Source organism: Chanodichthys erythropterus, chromosome 15 (genome assembly GCF_024489055.1).
Source record: "Chanodichthys erythropterus isolate Z2021 chromosome 15, ASM2448905v1, whole genome shotgun sequence".
Classification (NCBI taxonomy): domain Eukaryota; kingdom Metazoa; phylum Chordata; class Actinopteri; order Cypriniformes; family Xenocyprididae; genus Chanodichthys; species Chanodichthys erythropterus.
In genome coordinates, this window is record NC_090235.1 from 12127392 (window position 1) to 12154853 (window position 27462).

Consider the following 27462-nt stretch of genomic DNA (forward strand, 5'->3'; position numbering starts at 1 on the left):
ACACACACACACACACACACACACACATATATATAAATATAAATTCCAGATAATCGAGATTAATAACACATTTATGTTAATGGCAGGAACCTGTTTTGGGCAAAAATGCTTTGCATAACTAGTCACTAAAGTCACTAAAGCAATCAAAATGCACAATTTTGGTATTTTAATATTGATTAACATCAACCAACAATTCAACATTGGCTGAAAAAGAATGTGAGGGGAAACAGATTGATTAGACAAGATTTAGATTACAAAGACACACTTGTGTATTATATAAGTGTGAAATACAAGTGTGAAGAATAAAAAAAACACAAATGTCAGACTGTCGTATTTGGTTTAAGTTCTTTAAAGGTGCATTCAATACAGTGTTTTTCAGTTCGTCTACATTTGCAGGCATATGTACAGGATTTATATACAGTCCTCATAGAAAATAAAACTAATAAAAAATAATGAGCTTTTGTACAGAAGTAAAAGAAACTATATATACACATATCTTTTAAATGAAAGGCATATAGTACACTGCAGCGAGTTTCTCTCCCGTCATACATATTATATGCTGAAATGACATCCGTCTGGTTTTCATACAGAAAAACATGCCACGATCGTCCCGGATGTGAAACACACTCCATGTGACAGTGAGGAGAAGACATCTCCAACTAAAACACAGAAAGAGAAAGACTACGTCGTTTTCTGTTTTTTTTTGTTTTTTGTTTTGTTGCTTTATGACCTTTTGCTAAAGTGAAATGTGATTTGTAAACTAAAGATGATTATATAGAGTCAATCTCAAGATCACAAAACATTTCACCCCAAAATCTAAAGAAAGAAATAGGGAATTATATTTTGCATTATGAAAAAGTAAACAAATTTGCACACTCAAATTCTCATTCTCATTATTTTAATGGGAATATTATATTTTCTTTATGCAAATCAAATGTTTTGTTTTTTCAATTTTAGGGTAAAAGGTGATGTGGACATGAAATCCATCCTATAAAAGAGTGAGATGTGAAACACACACACACACACACACACACACACACACACACACACACACACACACACACACACACACACACACACACACACACACACACACACACACACACACACACACACACACTTCCGTGCACAAACATGCACATGGTGTTCATACAATCATGCAAAAATAGACATGTTTACATACACCTCTCTCTCTCTCTCATATTTCCCATCTCACACTTTTGCACAAGCTGTAAATATATTTTTCTCTGTACTTATAATATCTTTAAATATTTAAGGATAAAGCGCTCAAAAAATAAATAACCACAGTTTAGGTTTTTCTATTGCAAGATAGTGATTCATTCTTCTTTTAAAACTCTGTATGTGCAAGTTTGGTGCAACGTTGAATCTTCTTGCCCTAAAAAAACAAACAAACGTTACATTCAATACTGGAAACTTCAATCCCTGACGGAGTCAGAAGCGCTCTCCGAGAGTCCTTTACAATCCCGACATTCTCCAGTCTTTGCTTTGAGGTCTGGAAGAGTCCAACGCATCCCAAAATATCCAAACACAACCAAGATTGCACTTCAAGTATTCAAATGAAAAGTGTTTTCGTGTACCAAACCCCAGTGATTCACCGCTGTTAATGCCAACACTGACCGAGGCTGGTGCAGCTATTGCAACGCTGTTTGATTTGTCAGAAACTTGATGGTTTTTCTTGTTCAAGTTTGGTTTTATATCAATAAACATTCCAGAAAAAAATTATTATATATATATATATATATATATATATATATATATATATATATATATATATATATATATAGCTTATCATAAGATTTTAATACTCTTAAATGTGCCTCAACAAAATGTCCTTTTCACTGGCCTGGTAAACCATCTAGACAGGAAGTAGAATTGTGTCCAGTAAAGACTTCATCACATCCAGCTTACAGTGATGCTCACATCAGAAACAGAAGTCACCAGACCTTCATCACACACATCACAAGGTCCGAAAAATCCACTTGGAGTGAAATATAAAACTCAGTCAATCATAGTCTGGCACAATCATTCTCAGTGTCAGTAAAACCGTCGAGTGCAGCTGAGGCCCGAAAAAGAGCCACGAAGGAGCCGAGATGGCGGAGATGAGTCCATTCCTATAGACGAGAGCGAACGAAGCAGCTTCGCATCTTGCCACCAAACACTAATGTAAACAGACCGCTAGTGCGAGTGTGAACAACCCGATTCCTCTCTTTCAGAGGGAGAAAAACTCAGGATATAAACCAAAAAGTGCCGTCAAAATCACAAATGCAATGGAAGAAAATCACTATAAAGACATTGCAAATTGGAAGTCTGTCAGTGTAAGAAGCGTCATGCTTTTCTTGGTTTGGTATATGAGTGAAAACTCTGATGCAGCATTGAGATTATTATTCGTCCTCAGCATTGCTTATGCCGTCTTAGGAAACACATGAACGGAGAAAACTATGAGGGAGACTCACTTCTCGCACTCATTGACCTCAGCAGCTTCGCACAGAATATATTAAAGCACTTCAGTACGTCAATGAAAAGAGGCACTGACGCCCTCATGACCCAAGTCACCTTCAGTTGGGTGAATCTCATGAAAACGGACAAGAAATGTCATTTTTCACCTCAAAATCAGAAGAAATTACCTTTTGCATGAAGAAAAAGACACATTTCTTATTTGGGAATTATTTTCATGACATTAAACATTTCTCTACAACTGTAACGTGCAGAGCGCCACACATTACATGTGGGAAAAAATCTGTATATCAATGCCACAAATTAACAATTCGTTCCAATGACTTACTAATACGTGATAATACTAAATTTAGTAAATCATGGCCATGTTGTAATAATTTGTTCCCTTGTTTTAGTTAAATCAAAACAAGTGAAACGAATTAGTACAACATGGCCAAGATTTACTAAATCGAGGTAATGAATTATTATATTGTGCGCACAATATTAAAACGAGTGAACTAATTTTTATATCATGCACATGATTTAGTAAAATGACATAACAAATTTTTATATTCTGCGCACAATTTAGTAAAACGAGATAACTAATTTTTATTTTGTGCACATGATTTAATAAAACAAGATAAATAATTTTTATATTGTGCGCGCAATTTAGTAAAACAAGAGAACAGATTTTTATATTGTACGCTCGATTTAGTAAAACGAGGGAACGAATTGTTAATTTGTGGCCATAAACAACTGGAACTTCAGCTTTAAGCTGATATTTAGCTTTTTGCTTTTAAAAGCAACAAGCAAAAAAAAAAAAAACACTTCTGAAATATCTGTAATTTTAAGTTTTCTATAATTTCACTTTTCAGCAATGGATTATTATGAAAATAGTAAAAGTTACAATGAAAAATGTTAACGTTTCTCAAAATTGCCTTCATTTTTTTATGCAAATGCAATTAGAATTTCTGGTATTTTTCTCGAGATATGAATATATGGCATTTATTCGTGAGATTCACCCTTTCACCTGCATAACACGACTAAAATAAAGCCATTATAATGAAACAACTCTTATTATTGCACTGGGCAACTTTTGGTAATCGTAATGTCCTCCTCTATGACATCAGTTACAAAAATAGGAAAATAAGTTTTTGAGCGATGAACTTCTATTAACGATTCTTTACATTAGATTTGTTTAGGATGAGCTTAGAATGAAAATGTGCAAGGGAAGTGCATGTGGTGAAGAGCGAGAGAGACCCTCTCGCTCTCTCTGAAGAGTTCAGCCCAGAGTCGCCCCCTGGTGGCCCTGAGATGCAGCCCTGAGACCCGCAACATGAGGCCAAATACAGTCAAACGAACAAAAACACCGCCCACCCGGGCGAGCTGCTCCAGCTGATGCCCATCCGTCGGGAATGTTAGCCGTTGATCACATTCACAGTGTGGATTCGCACTCCACTTTGCAGGTTGTAGTTGCGGCACCTTTGCGAGTGAGCTTGAGGAAGCTGGGCTTCTCTGTGACGCCATTGTTACTAGATGACGTCAGCGCCTTCGTCTGCTCGCCCTTCGACCCGTCGCCCTGTCCGCTGGACCCCGGGTAGATGACGAGGAAGCAGGACGCCAGGAAGCCCAGGAAGGAGCCGCCGGAGGCCACCATGGGAATGACCCGCACGCTGCCCACCGCGTCCACCACCGCGCCCAGCGCCGACGCCACCAGGATCTGAGAGATGTACACTTGGCATGACAGGATGGCGCAGTCGATGCCAAAGCCTCGCTTGGAGTTCCCGGGACTGTGCTGGACGTACTGCAAACAGCAAAAACACATCAGTCACATCTCAACGTCCCGTGATTCTGCTCTCTGTCCTGCAGCTGTGTGTGTTTCACTGACAGAGATCAGTTCAAGAACTCTCAGACAGCATTAAAAACTAAAGCAATATAACATTTATTCATAAGACTGATATTGCACTGGGCAGCTTAGCTGACAGAAATCTGTTCAGAGGGCATTAAAAACTAAAACAATCTCACACTGGGCAGCTTTTGGTAATCATAATGTTCTCCACTAGGACATTGTTTAATAAAAATAGTGGTTTTGAACGAATAACTTCTGAAAGTGGTTTATTTAGCTAAATAATGATTCAGGAGGAGAATACAACAGATATCAGAGAATTTGCACCTTTAGATTCACCAGTAAAACTTGCATTGCATGAGCTGCTCTAAGAAGGCTGTGATTTAGAGAAAATCCAATAACTAATGATACATTTTAAATAACCTGTGGAGTAGAATCAAATGCATCCATCATGGTAGCATTTGTTGTAATTCCTTTAATTTATGCATATTGAAATGGAAAATTCCTAGACCTTGTGACCAGTGAATTAATAGCCACGATATTTCTATTTGTTTATGATAACAAGACACAGATTTTTGCAACTGCAATTTGAATTTCTAGCTGATTAAATATTTATATATTTTAAATATAGATTTAAATATTTTATAAAAATGTTTTTATTTTTTAAAAATAATAATAAAACAAAACACAATCAGCAGCATTAACTATTCAATTTGCTTGCTGGACAGACTTTGTAAAAAAATTATAGAGATTGAAATTTCAATTTCTAGCAGATTTCATATTTATACATTTTAAATATACATTGAAATATTTGATAAAAAATATTTATTTATTAAAAATAAAATAAAATTTAATTTTAAGCATTACCTATTCAGTTTGCTTTGCATGCTGGACAGATCTTTTTTTTTTTTTTTTTTTTTTAATTATAGAGATTGCAATTTTAATTTGTAGCAGATTGAATACTTCTATATTTTAAATAAACATTTAAATGTTTGATCAAATGTTTTTATTTAATAAAATAAAATAAATAAATAATAATTTAAAATAAAATAAATATATATTATATATATATTATATATATAATTTTTTTTAATGAATCAGAATTTACAGCACTACCTATTCAGTTTGCTCATGTGCAGGACATAATTTATAAAATTTCTAGAATATTAAATATTAGAATATTATGTAATTTTAAATATATAAAATATATTAATTATATGTTATACCACTACTGATTACAGGCAAAGTTCATTTGTTTTTAAATAGCTAAATTGTCATCATGCTACTGAACACTGTAGTCAAGTTAGAGACTCGTTACACCCAGAAAGTAATCTGATGACACGTAATGCCCGTTACCTGTAAAAGTGTCACCCTCAACACTGGTCACGGCGGTCAGGACAAAGATTAGGTCAAGCGACGGGATTAGCTTTAATACGGCAGGATTAGAGTCTCAGAGAGATGAATGTGAGAGCGCGGGCGACTCTGACCTCTTTAATGTCGTGATACTGGCCCAGCAGAGCGTACGGACAGTACGAGATGCTCATGGAGATGATTCCCATGCTGCTGATCATCACCATGGAGACGTAGACGTTTGGGAAGATGGCCATGACGGCCGTACCGACCGCGAAGCACAGAGTGCCCAGGATGTAGATGACCTTTATGCTGAGGTCAAAGTTATCCAGGTACTTCTGCAGTAAAGCTGCGTCACAAAAGAAATGAAGAATTAGACTTGATCTGATCAGACGGCCGCAGATCTAGTTTCAGGATACGCACCTGAGCAGATGGCAGCGGTGGTGGCGTAAATCACCAGCCCCCAGCAGCCCATCTGAACCCCTCTGTGGTAGTTATGAAGGGCCGTGGAGTTCAGCGGGGCCTACAGGGAACACAGACATTATATTCAGGTAACCTTTCCAATTGATGTCAGAGATACTACACAACTTCCCTCTCTCTTTTTTAGCTCTCTAAAAACTGAAATTGAAAGGACTTGAACCATGTCGTATCTTCACTGTCAGTTAATATTTAAATAATTTAAAAAACATTTGCCTGTTCATGCTTCTCAGGTGACGGTTAATGGTCACATGACCAAAACATGTAAACAAATATTCCATCTTTTTTATTAAGTGTTTTTTATTTGTTTTTATTTTAATCAATTAATTTTAATTATAGATTTTTTATGATTTAATTATCAGATTTCTTTAAATTAAAAATGTAAAGCTTTTCATTAAAATAAATACATCAATAAATATTTTATTACTATGATGAACACAATCATACCAATAAATAATAATAATAATAATTATTATTATTATTATTATTATTACAAATATTCTTCTTTTAATGTTTATTTTGCTTTTATTTTTAATTAATTTTAATTTGATATTTTTACGATTTAATTATCAGTTTTAAATTAAACGACAGCTTATTAAAATAAATACATCAATAAATATAACTGTATTATGATTATTATTATAAACAATAAAATATGAAATTTTGTAATAATAATAATAATAATAATAATTATTATTATTATTATTATTACAATTTTTTCATCTTTTCTTAAGTGGATTTTATTTGTTTTTAATTTCAATTAATTAATTCTACTTTTATGTTTATAATTTAATTATCACATTTTCTTTTAATTAAAAATCAACTTTTTAAAATAAATACATAAATATTATAATTATTATAAACAAAATCACACAAATAAATAATAATAATAATTATTATTATTATTATAATTTTTATTGTTGTTGTGACACATATTTAATTTTTGTATTTGTTTTTATTTTTAATGAATTTATTTTAATTTTATATTTTAATGATCAGATTTTATAATTTTGAGCTAAAATTCAGCTTTTCTTAAAATACATCAATAAATATTTTATTATGATTTATTATAAACACAATAAAAGAAGATGAAATATTTGTAATAATATTAATTATCATTATTATTATTATTATTATTATTACAACAATTTTTCATCTTTTCTTATTTTTAATTAATTAATTTTACTTTTACATTTTTATGATTTAATTATCAGCGTGTCTTTTAATTAAAAGTCAACTTTTTATTAAAATAAATACAGCAATAAATATTATTTATATATTTTAAATATTTTCTTTTTTCAAAGCTATATATAGTGCTTAAGTTGTATGTACTAGTTTTATGATTCTTTCATGGTTCTTGACAATAAATAAAAAAAAAATGTACATAAAATGACAATAAAATGATCATTTTATGGTTAACTATTCCTCAAATGAAAACACAGGATCTCACCGTAGGGTCGCCCTCGTAGATGACCTGTCCCATGAAGTCGGTGTAAAACACGGCCTCTGCGATGATGGAGAACCATGTGACCAGGTGACACACGCACAGTCTGAGCAGCTCTTTGGGCATCTTCAGCATGGACATCCAGAGCAGTCGTACGGTGGTCTCGGCCTCGCCCTCCTCGCTCTCCGTGTCTCCGCTGGAGTTGGTGTTCCCGCTCTGATGCCTCGCTCTCTGCCCGTTCCTCTGCTTCTGCCGCTTTTCAATCTCGTAGATGTCGTTCATGCTGCGGGACGACTTGATGAGGAACGCCGCGTTGGCGCGCCGGTAACGGTAGCGGTGGGATCCGACCCGGCCGTAGTAGGAGAAGGTGCAGGACGACTGTCGGTAGAAAGTGTGGCGTCTGCGGCGCATGGACGCGCTGTTGCTGGAGGGCTTCAAACCGGGCGGTCCGTGGCCGTTGAGGTCCGTCGGATGTCCGTTGGGCGCTTTGGATTCGTTGAGCTGATTGTTAAGCAGAGCTTCTTCTCCCTCGCTTTCCATCTGCTGCATAAACGCTGATAAGCGACTGAACCGTCCGCGCAGCAACTCCTGACTCCCTGCGCTGCTGCTGCGGCGCGGCGGCGACCCGTGATAGGAAGAGATGCGATCTTGAAAGATGGACGGCTCGATTTCGCGCAGGAACAGCATATCGTGGTCTAGGTGGTCCAGCGTGGCGTCGGCCATAGCCAGAACGGAGTCGCTTTTACTGCGAACGATGTCCACGTCCAGGAAGTCCATATCCAGCTCGCGCTCCGATCGCCTGTCCGTGTCGTAATAGTCGTAGGGCTCGTCTTCGTGGATCATGTCCAGCTGGGGATGGTGCGGCGCGATTTTAACGCTGGATTCAGTTTCCGCCTCCTCGTCCAGACGGTCTTGCTGCGGACTGAACTGCTGCTCCTCGATACTGAACAGGTGCAGAGCCACGGAGATCGTGAACAGAACCGCAGCGAACAGGAACAGGATTTGCTCTTGAGACTTGAAGGTTCGACCCAAGAAGGTGTGCGTCCAGTCAAGACCGCCCAGAGCGTAACCCACTGCTCCACCGAGCCCTGAAACACACACACGCACAGTTTAGGAAACGTTTACATGACAACGATGTACAAAAAACGGAAATGTTTTTCCCTTTGTTTTTTTCGCGTATAGACAACAACGTTGTCAAAACGATCCTCGTTCACACGGATCCGCAAGAACGACTAAAAACACTGTATTCTGCTGCCACGCCAGTAGATGGCGATGTCACTTTGTAAAGAAACACACGCGCCTATAAACTGAACACATAATGCGCATGACATCAGTGTTTCCACAAATTTGCATTTTTGTAGTTTACATGGAGATGATGATGGTATTGTTTTCAAAAACTTGCACTTTGAAACCCGTTTTCAAAGTTTGCATTTTCAGGCCCCCAAAACACTGTTGTCGTGTAAATGAACGGCCAAAACGCATAAAAAGTTTTGCGTTTTTAGTTGAAAACGGTGTTTTGAAAATGCAGCTTTCTGCAAAAAATTACATAAATATCTAAACGTTCTTAAATCAAGATACATTTACTTGAGAAGGAAAATTATTTGTGAAGTCATTGACAAAAATGTATTTTATATTTTTATCAAATTTCTTATTATTTTCATATTTTTATTTGAAAAAAAAAAGTATCAAAATTAAATTAGTTTATGCTTAAAACAAGCAAAAAATATCTGGGGTCAGAAAAATATTATTATTATTATTGTTATTATTATTACTACTACAACAATTTTTCATCTTTTCTTAAGTGGATTTTATTTGCTTTTATTTTTAATTAATTAATTTTACTTTTACATTTTTATGATTTAATTATCAGCTTATCTTTTAATTAAAAGTCAACTTTTTATTAAAATAAATACAGCAATAAATATTATTTATATATTTTAAATATATTCTTTTTTCAAAGCTATATATAGTGCTTAAGTTGTATGTACTAGTTTTATGATTGTTTCATGGTGATTGACAATAAATAAAAAAAATTACATAAAATGACAATAAAATGATCAAAACGCCAAAACGCATAAAAAGTTTTACGTTTTTAGTTGAAAACGGTGTTTTGAAAAAGCAGCTTTCTGCAAAAAATTAAAAAAATATCTAAACGTTCTTAAATCAAGATACATTTACTTGAGAAGGAAAATTATTTGTGAAGTCATTGACAAAAATGTATTTTATATTTTTATCAAATTTCTTATTATTTTCATATTTTTATTTGAAAAAAATGTATCAAAATTGAATTAGTTTTTGCTTAAAAATATCTGTCAGTGGGGACAGAAAAATGATCTTAAGTTTATTTTTCTGACTCAATTTTGACACTTTGAGGGAAAAAAGTAAGTGTATCTTGATTTTTTTTTTTTTTAGATCTCTATAATAAAAAACAAGACAAAAAAAGGAAATAAGTACCTAAAAATATCTAAAAATAATAATAATAATAAAAATCTATAAACCAAGATACATAAAGTTGAGAAGAAAAATTAATTATTAAGTTGTGTTTTCTAAAAATTGTATCAAAATTAAGGGAGTTAATGCTTAAAACAAGAAAAAAAAAAAAAAAAAATCAGATTATTGTTTTGCAGATATTTGTTCTTGCTTTAAGCATAAACTTAAGGAGCCCCTGAGAGGACATGGTGATGGAAAAAACATGGGAAGGATGGGAGGGAAAAATTACACTTCGATGCTTTTGTGTTTGCCTGCAAAATGTTTGTGTTCCCCGAGAAACTTTGCGTTCGCTCACAAATGCACTGAAATATATTTATTCCTCCACAAAAGTTTTGCGAGCGAATGCAAAAGTTTGGCAAGAGAACGTAAAAGCATTGAAATACAATTTTTCCTCCCATCGCATATTTTTTCCATCACCATGTCCCCTTAGGTGTTCTGTATAAAATGTTCATACATATTTTTAAAAAACAAGGCTTAATATCTTCAGTAATAGTCCTTCTCAAGTAATTGTATCTTGACTTAAGAATGTTTAGATATTCGTACTGGAAAACAAGACAAATATGGTTGTAATATCTTAAAATACCTTGAGATTGAAGATGTCACTTGAATGAATAACAGCGAGACAATATTAAACACGAGAGGAGTTTATCTGCGCTGTGAATATGCAGCCAGACTCATGACACAAGTAGTGATGTATGAGGAGTTTCTGTGTGTTGTACCTGCAGAGAAAGCGTGGATGTTGAGGGCCATGTCCTGCTCCTCGGTGTCGGCAACGTCCAGCAGATACGCTCGTATGGGGCCCTCCGTCGCATCCGCGCAGAAATCCAGCACCACCACCCCCAAAACAGTCATCACTATTCCTATCGGCTGGTTATTGGGCACGTCTCCTAGAGCAAGACCTGAGAGACACACACAGAAACAGCTTTATGTTACGTATTAGGAGACGGATCATCTGACATTCGAGAGTTTTACACAATTTCCTGGTTAATTTGGAGGGAAAAATCTACAGGATCAGTGTTGCTATGGTTAACTAAAACTAAACCTAAAAATAGTTTGCGGAAAACTGAAATGAAGCTGGAAAAAAAAAGTCATTGATGAACTTAAAGTCCCCCTGTGGTGAAAATCAAGTTTTTAATGTTGTTTATATCTCTATGTGTTGTTTTTAATCTGCTTTAAGACAAACCATGTGCAAATTCATGAGTCCAACACCATTGCTGAGGAATTTCTCCTTAAAACTGCAGTGAAAAAAAGAAAAGTGTCAAAAAGTGTTTTTGACGTCACAAACTACCTTGTAACCAATCACGTCGACGAGTAGATCTCTGAAGTGAGTAGAGGCGGGGCTAATGTGCATATTCATATAACCGCGTATACTAAATGAGTCAAGGGTGTAGAGTTACATTCAAGCTATTTAAGGCATGAAGACATTTTTCAAGGAAAAAAACATTTAAATATGCCATTTTGGTGATCAAAAAGTGAGTTTTAAGGGATACAATTATTGACTACAGGGTGAAAAAAGCTCAGTTAAAAGCTGGAAAAGTTGAAAGTTAAAGTACTCAAATGACTAGAAATAAAACTGACAAAAATTAATTAAAGCTATATAGAAATATTTAAACAAAAATATATTCGACAAAAGCACATAACAAAATAACTAAAACTAAAATTAAAATGAAAATTGAAAAAAGAAATACTAACATTGTAATATTTTATAAAATATTAAGAAATATTATAATAATGCATAAATAATACTAAAATATCACTATTATTAATGTATTTAAATGTGTTAAATAATAGTTGAAAACATTATCAAATTACCAACGATTTAAACCTACATGGACCAATAACTTTCATTTATAAAGTCATATGGTGTCTATTATATTCAAACCTAGTTTTACATTTTTTTATTGACTTTTTGGCTAAAAACAAACAAACAAAGCAGCAAGAAACACCAGCTTCTGAATCATATTGGTGAACGTCAACACGGTAAACATGCATTATATAAATGAATTAAATAACAACCCATTTCCAGCAGTTGTATTTATGTCCTTAATGTATTTTGGATTAAAAAAATACATATAATGTATAAATAAAAATTAATAGAGAATTATCAGATTATTTTGACAAAAATGCATTAAAATAGGTTTTAAAAGTACCCATTTTATGAATGTTTCTTTCATAATCCATAGTCACGCATAAATGACATCTTCATAGGTCAAAGGTCGAAAGTCATATCACAAACAAAGAAACTGATCTGGTGATAGTTGAAAATAATTAGTTACAGAGCACACACACACACACACATACACACAAAGCAGTGAATATTTTGAATGATGGCTACCTACAATTACACTTTCAGCAGATTGTACGTGCACTTTTACAGTTCATCAATATTTCACACACACACTTTCATGTACGCTGACACACACACAGCCCTCTGGGAACACAAACATCCCGGTTCAGACCTCTGTGTCCTGACCTTGATCCGGCACATTGTCACAACATGCACCATGTTACATGTGTGTGTGCGTGAGAAAACACACAGACATATATTGATTGTTCTGCTTATTTTAGAGCTTTTCCAGAGTTACAATAGAGCATGTGTGCCGCTACAGCCTGGGGTCACGGGGTCACTTAGTGCTTTATTTCTGTAATTATTGGTGTTTGCTGCTGCTCACAGTGATCTGAATAAACCTTAACCTAAAGTATGAAACTTTAGTGAGTCACTCGTCCCACACCGTTTATTCTGCAGAATGAATTTCTTTCATGAATAATTCTTCATTGCAGAGAGACGTGCTGTGCTCAATTTTGGATTAAAAAACAGAAAAAAGAAAAAAATCCAGACTTACATTGAAGACTTTTGATTTGGGCTAGTAATAAAGAATCCCCTAGCAACCATCCAGAACAGCCTAGCAACAGCTAGAAATGCACTAAAAAAAAACCACCATAGAAACCTCTTAGCAACATTCTAGCAACAAAATAAAATAAAATATATTTCTAATGCATTTCTTTCTAATATTATTTTAAACATTGTTATATATGAAATGGAATGAAAAATAAAAAAATAAATACAAATGGAATGAAAAATAAAAAAATAAATAAAAATACAATTTAAAATAAAATAAAAAATCTTTCTAATACATTTATTTTCTAGTATTATTTTAATAATAATAATTGTTATATATAAAATGAATAAAATGAATAAAATAAAATAAAATAAAATAAAATAAAATAAAATAAAATAAAATAAAATAAAATAAAATAAAATAAAATAAAATAAAATAAAATAAAATAAAATAGCAATGCCTTGGTGACATCCACAACATACTAGGATGGTGGTGCACAAACAAACAAAAAATAAATAAATAAATAAAAATAAAATAAAATAAAAATACATTAAAAAAAAAAAAATCTTTCTAATACATTTCTTTCTAGTATTATTTTAAACATTGTTATATATAAAATAAAATAAAATAAAATAAAATAAAATAAAATAAAATAAAATAAAATAAAATAAAATAAAATAAAATAAAATAAAATAAAATAAAATAAAATAAAATAAAATAAAATAAAATAAAATAGCAATGCCTTGGTGAGATCCACAACATACTAGGATGGTGGTGCACAAACAAAAAATAAATAAATAAAATAAAATAAAAATACATTTAAAAAAAATAAATAAATCTTTCTAATACATTTCTTTCTAGTATTATTTTAAACATTGTTATATATAAAATGAAAAAAATAAAATAAAATAAAATAAAATAAAATAGCAATGCCTTGGTGAGATCCACAACATACTAGGATGGTGGTGCACAAACAAACAAAAAATAAATAAATAAATAAAATAAAATAAAATAAAAATACATTTAAAAAAAAATACAAAATAAATCTAATACATTTCTTTCTAGTATTATTTTAAACATGGTTATATATAAAATAAAATGAAATGAATAATAAAATAAAATAAAATAAAATAAAATAAAATAAAATAAAATAAAATAAAATAAAATAAAATAAAATAAAATAAAATAAAATAAAATAAAATAAAATAAAATAAAATAAAATAAAATAAAATAAAATAAAATAGCAATGCCTTGGTGACATCCACAAAATACTAGCATGGTGGTGCACAAATAAAAATAAATACATAAATAAATAAAATAAAATACATTTTTAAATAAAATAAAAACTAAATATTTGTAATACATTTCTTTCTAATATTATTTTAAACATTGTTATAATTTATTGTTTGAAACTGTAAAAACAGGCATAGAGGGCGGAAACTAACTAGACTCATAGCTGTGTGTATGTCAGCGGTAGGGTGAGTATTACGCTTTCTTCCTGACAATGGAGTCGGCGCGCGGCAAGCTAGCCGTGGAGACAGGAAGTTGTTCCAGATAGGCAATGAAAGGTAAAAAGGGGCACAACAGGAAACAGTTCCCTGTGAACTGGTTCCTAGTCCTTTCCCATGTCATAGAGACTGACGGAGTTCATGCTGATACACACACAAAGCATGTGACACATAGTCAAGAGAATATTGTACAAAACAGGGTATTACCACGGTACATATCTAAAAAACCTCGGTAGGAAAAAGTGCATTTGGGAATGATTTCAGTGTAAAGACCAGGTATTTACAACATGTACTAAGAATATAAATAATCATTTCCTCACCTATCAGTGAGCCGTTGAGAAAGAGAGCCACGCCCAGCAGGACGCCCACACACAGCGCCAGGATGAAGGGCCGCCGTCGGCCCCAGCGCAGCGTACAGCGGTCACTGGCCGAGCCGATCAGAGGGGTGAACATGAGGCCCAGGATGGGGCTCAGGAACCATGTCAGGCTGTAGTATTGCTCTGGAAGACCTGAGAACAGGACAAACACAACATTATCTTCACACATCTGATGTCACTTCCTGTGAATCTTGCTGTTCCAGGCAGTTTAGTGTTGCATATCATTATTATTATTATGCGTATTGCTTTCAGAAAACAGCATTAACGGTAATATGATAAAAGACCCATTATTACTCATTATAAACCATTAAAACCCCCTTAGAGAAGAAACTTACTCATTACAATGAAAGAAAAAAACCCTGAAATTCAGCCTAACCGGATCGATGCTGATAATACTAATGCTACGGATAACATTATCCAATATCTCCACTTAGACTCAAAAAACTATTTAAGATTAATGTATTTGAAATGCATATAAAATTTCCATCCATTTGGATTACAGAGTTTTAACACAAACTACTAAATGCATATTTGACAGTCGTACATAAAAGAAACATTTAAGAATTTAAAATGCATAAATCATATTTTTTGTGTTTATAATATTTTTTATATATTTACAATAACTCATATTATAGGTCACACAGTGTGTCTGACCTCGATTCGAGTAAGTTTTGGGGTTAGTCACACCTGGCACTCAAAGTTATGATCTTATGACCAGATTCAATAAGAAAATAGGATCAGACGATAAAGCAGATTGTTTGTAAGAGTAACAGGCTTTAAACGTTAATCAAATAACTCTCTCACACACACTCACATGATTCGAATCATAAATAATGCCGCTGTGGAAATCATTATGGGGTAAACAATCCCCTAAAAGCCTGGCAAACCTCCATCTTACCAATAAAAATACACTTTCATTGTTCCCGGATCAGACGGGAGCTCTGCTGGCCTGTTAGTGCTGAACTACAGACACTTCATCATTCAAGAAGAAAGTCATGCAAACAGCCCACAACAACAAAACACTTCAAATGCAAGGGCAAAAAATGTCTCCCGTGAGATTTTCCTTTTGTTTTTTACTTGAATTATCTGATTTAGTTATTAATATTCTAGCCTAGTTAGATATATGGAAGCTTGTTTCTGCCACGGAATAAAACATTTACATCTCGCAATCCAGACTTCTTTTCTCAAAATTGTGAGATATACATTCACATTTGTGTTATAATGTCCAGTTGTGAGGGGGAAAAGTGTGACTTTTTTCTCAGAATTGCGAGTTTATATCTCACAATTACGAATTTATATAAATTAATCAACTGATGTACTTGACAAAAGGTTATTTTATATAGATAGAAAAACAAATATGTTCTCATAAAAGGGTTAAAAAACATGAAAATGAATTTCATAGAGGAACTTACATTTTGAAAGAAAAATTGAAAGTAAATAAAAAAAATTTAGGCAAGTGCTCATGGAGTCACCTCATGGAAAAGATGAGTAAAAATTAGCTGTTAATCAATAAAATATATAATAAATAATTCAGTCAAGTGCTCAAAGAAAAGATGAGTAAAAGGAAAAAATAATTAGTAAAAAATAAAATAAAATTAGGAAAATTATTAAATAAAATTTAATTCAGTCAAGTGCTCAGGAAAAAAAAAGAAAAAATAAATTCATAAAATAAAATTCAGAATATTATTATATAACAAAATAGTTCAGAAAAGATAAGTAAAAGAAAAAATAATTCTTAAAAAAATAATATAAAACATAAAATAAATATAAAATAAAATAATTAATTGCTCGCAGAAGAGATAAATATAAGAAAAAAAAAATTCTATGACACTTTCAAAGCAAAAAAAAATATGATTTTCACATCTGCAAAGCATGATAGACTCACCAGCAAAGAAATATGAACAATAACTGGACCGTCTGTAGTATCAGAGGTATTATTGTGCCTTCAGGAGCATCATTTATGTCAGAAATGTGCATTTGATGCTTTCTAATGCTTCGTCTGTGTGTTCACTGGGCTTTGAAAGGTGGCATTTAAGCTCATTGTGTTGTTACAGAACAGATCAGTATTTCCAGAAAGGAAAACAAACCAATCTGTTGGCCATTTGAAGAGTATGTTTGTACATGAAAATGAGATCTGTCATAAATCCACCAAGCACTTGTCATCCAGACCGAGAGCTCGGCCGATCAGAGTCTGTCTGAAGCATGTCTTCATGCGGCTGCTGGAGTGTGTTTGCTCTGTGAGGCTGTTATAGAGCCAGAACAAACACCACACACACCAGCTGTCTATCATAAACCTCCATCATCATAACCACGTCAGAATTCTGTTCTGGCTGTTAAAACGCTCATAACCTCACACTGCGGATCATGCAGAGATTGGCATAGCAACGATTACTCTCACAGGAATCAACTCTATCTTTAGAGACAGATTTGTGTGTGTGACACAGAGGAGACGTTTAAAGCCATAATAGGATTCTCTCTCTCTCTCTCTCTCTCTCTCTCTCACACACACACACACAGTCAGTGTCTCTTCACCTCTGAGAGGCTCGTCTGCGGTCAGAAAGGCTGATAGGTCTGTTACGTGAAGCGTGGAGCGCTGAGGAGTCAAGTTCAGCGGAGAACATTCCTGAGCTTATGCAAGAGACGCCCAGTGCGGCTTCACAGGGGTCAGCAAACGATATCAACCTTTGAGACGGAGTCACTGAGACGAATGACTCCAATGCAAACACAGCACAGGTATTTGTGTCCAGCAACCCAGTCACATTACTTTGCCAAAAGGATCAGTTTGACATGACTTCAACAGGGAACCTGACAAGATTCCAGTAGGATATCAAATGCTTCACCATTTTTATTACATATGTCATGATTCAAAGAGTCACAGTATCACAACTGGAGTGGAGATATATATAATATATATATATATAATATAATATAATATAATATAATATAATATAATATAATATAATATAATATAATATAATATAATATAATATAATATAATATAATATATATATATATATATATATATATATATATATATATATATATATATATATATATATATATATATATATATATATATATTACTAATATACATTAAAATATTATTTAAATATTTGTAAATTATTAAAAAAATTATTATATATATATATATATATATATATATATATATATATATATATATATATATATACATACATACATACATACATACATACATACATACATACATACATATATATATACACACATACTTATATATACTTATATGTAACTAAAATACACTCAAATATTAAATAATAATTATATATATATTGCATATAATATTGCAACAGTTACATACTATATCTGTATTGCAATATTATATACTAGATTTAATAATGCAATACAGATATATAGTTTAAAAAATACTATATCAAATACTATACATATAGTAGTATAAATATATATGCCTGTATGTATTTATATTATATTATATTATATTATATTATATTATATTATATTATATTATATTATATTATATTATATTATATTATATTATATTATATTATATTATATTATATTATATTATATTATATTATATTATATTATATTACGTAATGTAATGTAATGTAATGTAATATAATATAATAAAAAATAAATAAAAAAAAAACTCACAATTGTTAATCCCACAGTTCTGTGTGGTAAAAAAAACAAAAACAGAACGACTATGAAAGTCACCGTTTTTCTCACGGATGCTGTCAGAAATCAACTGGAATAGAGCCACTGCACCTGCTGGTCCCATTCCTGGATCCACAAAAAACAAAAAAACAAAAACAAAAAAAAAACTCATGATCCTCTGGGAAAAACGTCCACTGGAGTCCTGAGAAGTTTTCTGAGAGCCTTATCAGAGTCAGGACAGGATCTGCGTTCTCATCGCAGGAGACCCGAGCTTGGGAACGGGCTGGCTTCACCTCACAGTGCCACCAACATCTTCCTGCCACCATCGACAGCCAGTCCGCTTCCTCTTCCTCGGTTTTGTTGAGGTGTTTTTTTATATATATATATATTTAGTCTTTGTGAGCAAGCTGCAGTTAAACACACAAACACTGAGATGAGGCACAAACAAAAGATCTGAATCAGCTGGTAAGCAAGTTATTTGTTCCTTGAAAAATATGTGGAGTAAACATCCAAACAGGAAGTTTGAGAGATTTCAGTAAATAATCTCAGGAGATTTTTGTTTCCCACCAGGTCAAAAACGGTGAACAATACTGAGAGCAGAATGAGTCAAACCGGAGGAAGTACTTTCTAAAAGAGAGAAACACACAATTATTACTGTAGCTAAAAGACAGAAGAGCTGTGTCTCACTGAGTTATCAGGCAAACTCCATCAATACACACACAAAAAGATGATCTACAGGTCAACACCAGGTCAGCCAATCAGAAGCCATGTGAAACTAGCTACCACCTGCTAGCTGGATTTCCCAGCATGGATCACTGACTTAGAAAGGCAAAACTCTTCCTTCCCGATTTATTTAGATGTTTTCAGAGCCGGTTCCACTAGCCTTCATTTCCAATCACTTCCACTCATATGACCTCTGATCTGCAAAATCATGCAGCGGAATCATGTTTGAATTTATTACTAATTTAATAATAATTGAAATATTTATTAATTATTCATATGAATTATAAATGTATTAATGTTTATTTAGAAATGCATATTATATTTTATTTTATTATATAAAAATAAAATGTAATGATTTATGTATATAATGATATTATAAATCAAAACAAACATTTAATGAAAAACATATATTTTATATATATATACACACACACACACACACACACACACACACACAGTGAACTACATACGGTCACATGGGAAGCACCAATAAACCATAAGACTGAAAAAAAACATGTCATTAGTCTGCCATCACCATTACAACAGCCTGTTCCTATGAAAACAAGAAGCCTTGCCAACACACCAGAGACAAACGAGAGAAATCTGGAGTGAGAGTGACAGGAAGAGGAAGGTCAGGAGGGTCAAACTGTCTAGAAATGGACAAAAGGCAAAGCAATGCCAGGAAACAGGTGCTCTCCTGCTCTTGGTGTGTCAGGTGCATAGTGGACTACAGACGACTACAGCGGACTACAGAGGACTACAGAGGACTACAGCGGACTACAGCGGACTACAGCGGACTACAGACTACAGAGGACTACAGAGAACTACAGAGGACTACAGAGGACTACAGCGGACTACAGAGGACTACAGCGGACTACAGAGGACTACAGCGGACTACAGAGGACTACAGCGGACTACAGAGGACTACAGCGGACTACAGAGGACTACAGCGGACTACAGCGGACTACAGAGGACTACAGAGGACTACAGCGGACTACAGAGGACTACAGAGGACTACAGAGGACTACAGAGGACTACAGAGGACTACAGAGGACTACAGAGGACTACAGAGGACTACAGAGGACTACAGAGGACTACAGAGGACTACAGCGGACTACAGCGGACTACAGCGGACTACAGAGGACTACAGAGGACTACAGAGGACTACAGAGGACTACAGCGGACTACAGAGGACTACAGAGGACTACAGAGGACTACAGCGGACTACAGAGGACTACAGAGGACTACAGAGAACTACAGAGAACTACAGAGGACTACAGCGGACTACAGCGGACTACAGAGGACTACAGCGGACTACAGCGGACTACAGAGGACTACAGCGGACTACAGAGGACTACAGCGGACTACAGAGGACTACAGAGGACTACAGCGGACTACAGCGGACTACAGAGGACTACAGCGGACTACAGAGGACTACAGCGGACTACAGAGGACTACAGCGGACTACAGAGGACTACAGCGGACTACAGAGGACTACAGCGGACTACAGCGGACTACAGCGGACTACAGCGGACTACAGAGGACTACAGCGGACTACAGAGGACTACAGCGGACTACAGAGGACTACAGCGGACTACAGAGGACTACAGCGGACTACAGCGGACTACAGCGGACTACAGCGGACTACAGCGGACTACAGAGGACTACAGCGGACTACAGCGGACTACAGCGGACTACAGAGGACTACAGAGGACTACAGCGGACTACAGCGGACTACAGAGAACTACAGAGGACTACAGCGGACTAGAGCGGACTACAGAGGACTACAGCGGACTACAGAGGACTACAGAGGACTACAGCGGACTACAGAGGACTACAGCGGACTACAGCGGACTACAGAGGACTACAGAGGACTACAGAGGACTACAGAGGACTACAGACTACAGAGGACTACAGAGGACTACAGCGGACTACAGAGGACTACAGAGGACTACAGCGGACTACAGAGAACTACAGCGGACTACAGCGGACTACAGCGGACTACAGAGGACTACAGCGGACTACAGAGGACTACAGAGGACTACAGAGAACTACAGCGGACTACAGCGGACTACAGAGGACTACAGAGGACTACAGAGGACTACAGCGGACTACAGCGGACTACAGCGGACTACAGCGGACTACAGAGGACTACAGCGGACTACAGAGGACTACAGAGGACTACAGCGGACTACAGCGGACTACAGCGGACTACAGCGGACTACAGAGGACTACAGCGGACTACAGCGGACTACAGCGGACTACAGCGGACTACAGAGGACTACAGCGGACTACAGAGGACTACAGCGGACTACAGCGGACTACAGCGGACTACAGAGGACTACAGCGGACTACAGAGGACTACAGAGGACTACAGAGGACTACAGCGGACTACAGCGGACTACAGAGGACTACAGCGGACTACAGCGGACTACAGAGAACTACAGAGGACTACAGAGGACTACAGCGGACTAGAGCGGACTACAGAGGACTACAGCGGACTACAGAGGACTACAGAGGACTACAGAGGACTACAGCGGACTACAGAGGACTACAGAGGACTACAGAGGACTACAGAGGACTACAGAGGACTACAGAGGACTACAGCGGACTACAGAGGACTACAGCGGACTACAGCGGACTACAGAGGACTACAGCGGACTACAGAGGACTACAGAGGACTACAGAGGACTACAGCGGACTACAGAGGACTACAGAGGACTACAGAGGACTACAGCGGACTACAGAGAACTACAGCGGACTACAGAGAACTACAGCGGACTACAGCGGACTACAGCGGACTACAGAGGACTACAGAGGACTACAGAGGACTACAGCGGACTACAGAGGACTACAGAGGACTACAGAGAACTACAGCGGACTACAGAGAACTACAGCGGACTACAGCGGACTACAGAGGACTACAGAGGACTACAGAGGACTACAGAGAACTACAGAGGACTACAGAGGACTACAGAGAACTACAGAGGACTACAGACGACTACAGACGACTACAGAGGACTACAGAGGACTACAGAGGACTACAGCGGACTACAGAGGACTACAGCGGACTACAGAGAACTACAGCGGACTACAGAGGACTACAGAGAACTACAGCGGACTACAGAGGACTACAGAGGACTACAGAGGACTACAGCGGACTACAGCGGACTACAGAGGACTACAGCGGACTACAGCGGACTACAGAGAACTACAGAGGACTACAGACTACAGAGGACTACAGAGGACTACAGAGAACTACAGAGGACTACAGCGGACTACAGCGGACTACAGAGGACTACAGAGGACTACAGCGGACTACAGAGGACTACAGAGGACTACAGCGGACTACAGAGGACTACAGCGGACTACAGCGGACTACAGAGGACTACAGAGGACTACAGCGGACTACAGAGGACTACAGCGGACTACAGCGGACTACAGAGGACTACAGCGGACTACAGCGGACTACAGAGGACTACAGCGGACTACAGAGGACTACAGAGGACTACAGCGGACTACAGCGGACTACAGAGGACTACAGAGGACTACAGCGGACTACAGCGGACTACAGCGGACTACAGAGGACTACAGCGGACTACAGAGGACTACAGCGGACTACAGAGGACTACAGCGGACTACAGCGGACTACAGCGGACTACAGAGGACTACAGCGGACTACAGCGGACTACAGCGGACTACAGCGGACTACAGCGGACTACAGAGGACTACAGAGGACTACAGCGGACTACAGCGGACTACAGCGGACTAGAGCGGACTACAGCGGACTAGAGCGGACTACAGAGGACTACAGCGGACTACAGAGGACTACAGAGGACTACAGAGGACTACAGAGAACTACAGCGGACTACAGAGGACTACAGACTACAGAGGACTACAGAGGACTACAGAGGACTACAGCGGACTACAGAGGACTACAGAGGACTACAGCGGACTACAGCGGACTACAGAGAACTACAGAGGACTACAGCGGACTAGAGCGGACTACAGAGGACTACAGCGGACTACAGAGGACTACAGAGGACTACAGAGAACTACAGCGGACTACAGAGGACTACAGACTACAGAGGACTACAGAGAACTACAGAGGACTACAGAGGACTACAGCGGACTACAGAGAACTACAGCGGACTACAGCGGACTACAGCGGACTACAGAGGACTACAGAGGACTACAGAGGACTACAGCGGACTACAGAGGACTACAGAGGACTACAGAGGACTACAGAGAACTACAGAGGACTACAGCGGACTACAGCGGACTACAGAGGACTACAGCGGACTACAGAGGACTACAGCGGACTACAGAGGACTACAGCGGACTACAGCGGACTACAGCGGACTACAGAGAACTACAGCGGACTACAGCGGACTACAGCGGACTACAGAGGACTACAGCGGACTACAGCGGACTACAGCGGACTACAGCGGACTACAGCGGACTACAGAGAACTACAGAGGACTACAGCGGACTAGAGCGGACTACAGAGGACTACGGCGGACTACAGAGGACTACAGAGGACTACAGAGAACTACAGCGGACTACAGAGGACTACAGACTACAGAGGACTACAGAGGACTACAGAGGACTACAGAGGACTACAGAGGACTACAGCGGACTACAGAGAACTACAGCGGACTACAGCGGACTACAGCGGACTACAGAGGACTACAGAGGACTACAGAGGACTACAGCGGACTACAGAGGACTACAGAGGACTACAGAGGACTACAGAGAACTACAGCGGACTACAGCGGACTACAGAGGACTACAGAGGACTACAGCGGACTACAGAGGACTACAGCGGACTACAGAGAACTACAGAGGACTACAGAGAACTACAGAGGACTACAGAGGACTACAGACGACTACAGACGACTACAGAGGACTACAGAGGACTACAGCGGACTACAGCGGACTACAGCGGACTACAGCGGACTACAGAGAACTACAGCGGACTACAGAGGACTACAGAGAACTACAGCGGACTACAGAGGACTACAGAGGACTACAGAGGACTACAGAGGACTACAGCGGACTACAGAGGACTACAGAGGACTACAGCGGACTACAGCGGACTACAGAGGACTACAGCGGACTACAGAGGACTACAGAGGACTACAGAGGACTACAGAGGACTACAGAGAACTACAGCGGACTACAGCGGACTACAGAGGACTACAGAGGACTACAGAGGACTACAGAGGACTACAGAGGACTACAGCGGACTACAGAGGACTACAGAGGACTACAGAGGACTACAGAGGACTACAGAGGACTACAGAGGACTACAGCGGACTACAGAGAACTACAGTGGACTACAGTGGACTACAGCGGACTACAGCGGACTACAGAGGTCTACAGAGGTCTACAGAGGACTACAGCGGACTACAGAGAACTACAGCGGACTACAGCGGACTACAGAGGACTACATAGGACTACAGCGGACTACAGACGACTACAGAGGACTACAGAGGACTACAGCGGACTACAGAGAACTACAGCGGACTACAGAGGACTACAGAGGACTACAGAGAACTACAGAGGTCTACAGAGGACTACAGAGGACTACAGAGGACTACAGAGAACTACAGCGGACTACAGCGGACTACAGAGGACTACAGAGAACTACAGAGGACTACAGAGGACTACAGAGGACTACAGAGGACTACAGAGAACTACAGCGGACTACAGCGGACTACAGCGGACTACAGAGAACTACAGAGGACTACAGAGGACTACAGAGGACTACAGAGGACTACAGCGGACTACAGAGAACTACAGCGGACTACAGAGGACTACAGAGGACTACAGAGAACTACAGTGGACTACAGCGGACTACAGAGGACTACAGTGGACTACAGTGGACAACACCGGACTACAGAGGTCTACAGAGGTCTACAGAGGACTACAGAGGACTACAGACTGAATACAAGTGGTGCCCTGAAAGATTTGGAAAATATTCAAGAGTTTTTGAGACAATTAGTAAGAAGTAAACAAATAGTCTCAAGGAAATCATATCTGATTTCAGACCCACCTGCTGCTAAACATCACAAAGTCAAATCATCACCAATTATAAGTTATAATTCATAATTTTCTCATTGATTATGCTGTTTCATTTAGAAATATCCCCATTCTTGGCCAGAATCTTCTGCAAAGTCAAATTCAAGCTATGTGAGGGCCACCATGATCCAGGACCAGAAACTGAATCTCTCCAGCCCTCTGATCCCGATTCGCCAGAAATCAAGCAGATGGCAGAATAAAATATTAACACGGCGGTTTCATATTCTGTTCCATTCTAGCGTGTGTCCGGATTAACCCTGCATCCCTCTCCGATCGTAGCTCATCACCATGAATAATTTAACAGAGTCAGAGCGAGAGAGAGAGAGATGTGGTGTTTGGATCTGGTTAGGGTTGGTGATCTGGACAGTTTACTGAGATCACAACCTTGCTCTGAGATCAGCAAATGTGCAGCACTGATCTAAGTGGTTGCCAGTGTGTTACCAAGTCAGAGACTGTGTTTCAGTCATTAGAATGTGAAAACTGACCTCCAATATTGTCCATCTGTTTTTCTCTTGTCAGTGAGCTCCTGTTCTTGAAGGACATTTAAACCACATGGGTTTAAACACACACACACACACACACACACACACACACACACACACTCACACACACATACACACACACACATATATACACACACACATACACACTCACACACATACACACACACACACACACACACACACACAGAGCGAGTCATCTCTGTTATGTAACACTGCAGCAGTGCGATACGCAGCACTTTCTCACTCAGCACTGCACATACAGGAGATCTAGTCCAATTTTTTCCTTACACACACACACACACACACACACACACACCCCACATTCGTCTTGCTTCTTGGAAACCACACCAGTCACTGTCAGCTCTTGGGCGGCTCTACTTCCTACTTTTGTGGGCACATAATTCACAGAGGACGCAGTACATTTCAAACAAAATGCTAAATGAGTTTCACTATTGTTTCCGCAAAAACCACTGAAAGTCTGAGTGGTCATGAGAACTCAAGTCTAATCCGCCAGAGACTGACCAAAACAGCCTAAAAGGGTTCATTGTTTTGCTATTTATAAGAGACAATAGAGACCTGCAAAATCACACGGCACAAACACACTTTATGTAGCGCTCACAACATTACAATCCATAGTTTTCCATAGACCAGCCAAAAAGATGCATCTATAACCGACAGATCGCAGGGGTGACGGGGCTGACAAAGCAGGTGTGCGATGAATTCTTGTGCCCTGTGTGTGAGATGTGACGTACCCATGAGGCATTGCAGCAAGCGGGACTGACACCAGGTCGTGAGCTGCAACCAGGTTCAGAATGCAAGACTAGCGTAGAGCTTACAGCGTAATTTAAACAGTTTCATCATTTATATACAGGTGGAGAAATTGTAAATGTCATTTTTTTTAAAGAAAAATATAACTGCATAAAAATACATATTTCCTACATTATATAAAATAAGAAACACATGTATTATATCTAATTAAATAAAATATATTATAAAAATAAATTACATTAATAATAAATTTAAATAAAGTATTTAAATGTATTGTTTAAATTAAAACCAAAAAATATTCAGACATTTTTTATATTTTTGAACTATTTTTACTAGTGGGTGCAGGACACTATAGTTCATTTCTGTAAGTGAGGATAGCAAAGACACTTTGACCTGACCATGTTTTGCTTAAGTGTTATCTGACATAATTAAAATGATTTTTTTCTGACAGTTTAACTCTGAGATCTTGTCATATTTTATGAATATTGTGAATCAACTGTATTAATGAATGTTCAAGGTATTATATATATATATATATATATATATATATACAGTATATATACAGTATATATACAGTACAGTCCAAAAGTTTGGAACCACTAAGATTTTTAATGTTTTTAAAAGAAGTTTCGTCTGCTCACCAAGGCTACATTTATTTAATTAAAAATACAGTAAAAAAAAACAGTAATATTGTGAAATATTATTACAATTTAAAATAACTGTTTTCTATTTGAATATATTTCACAATGTAATTTATTCCTGTGATCAAATCTGAATTTTCAGCATCATTACTCCAGTGTTCAGTGTCACATGATCCTTCAGAAATCATTCTAATATGATGATCTGCTGCTCAAGAAACATTTAATGTGTACAATTGTACAAAATATTTGTGTACAATATTTTTTTTCAGGATTATTTGATGAATAGAAAGTTCAAAAGAA

General features: G+C 37.1%; 1 protein-coding gene across 3 annotated transcripts in view; it reads right to left on the reverse strand.

Moving 5' to 3' along the window:
- Positions 1-302: 302 nt before the first annotated feature.
- The window catches only part of LOC137037951 (solute carrier family 45 member 4), a 60625-nt gene continuing 33465 nt past the window's right edge, over positions 303-27462 (reverse strand). For all 3 annotated transcript variants that reach the window (XM_067412395.1, XM_067412396.1, XM_067412397.1), the window contains 6 exons: positions 14730-14918; positions 10781-10960; positions 7578-8659; positions 6074-6173; positions 5788-5999; positions 303-4258 (listed from right to left, as the gene is read on the reverse strand). In XM_067412395.1, coding sequence (XP_067268496.1) covers positions 3890-4258; positions 5788-5999; positions 6074-6173; positions 7578-8659; positions 10781-10960; positions 14730-14918 — 2132 coding nt within the window. In that variant the 3' untranslated portion in view covers positions 303-3889. The remainder of the gene's footprint in view (positions 4259-5787; positions 6000-6073; positions 6174-7577; positions 8660-10780; positions 10961-14729; positions 14919-27462) is intronic.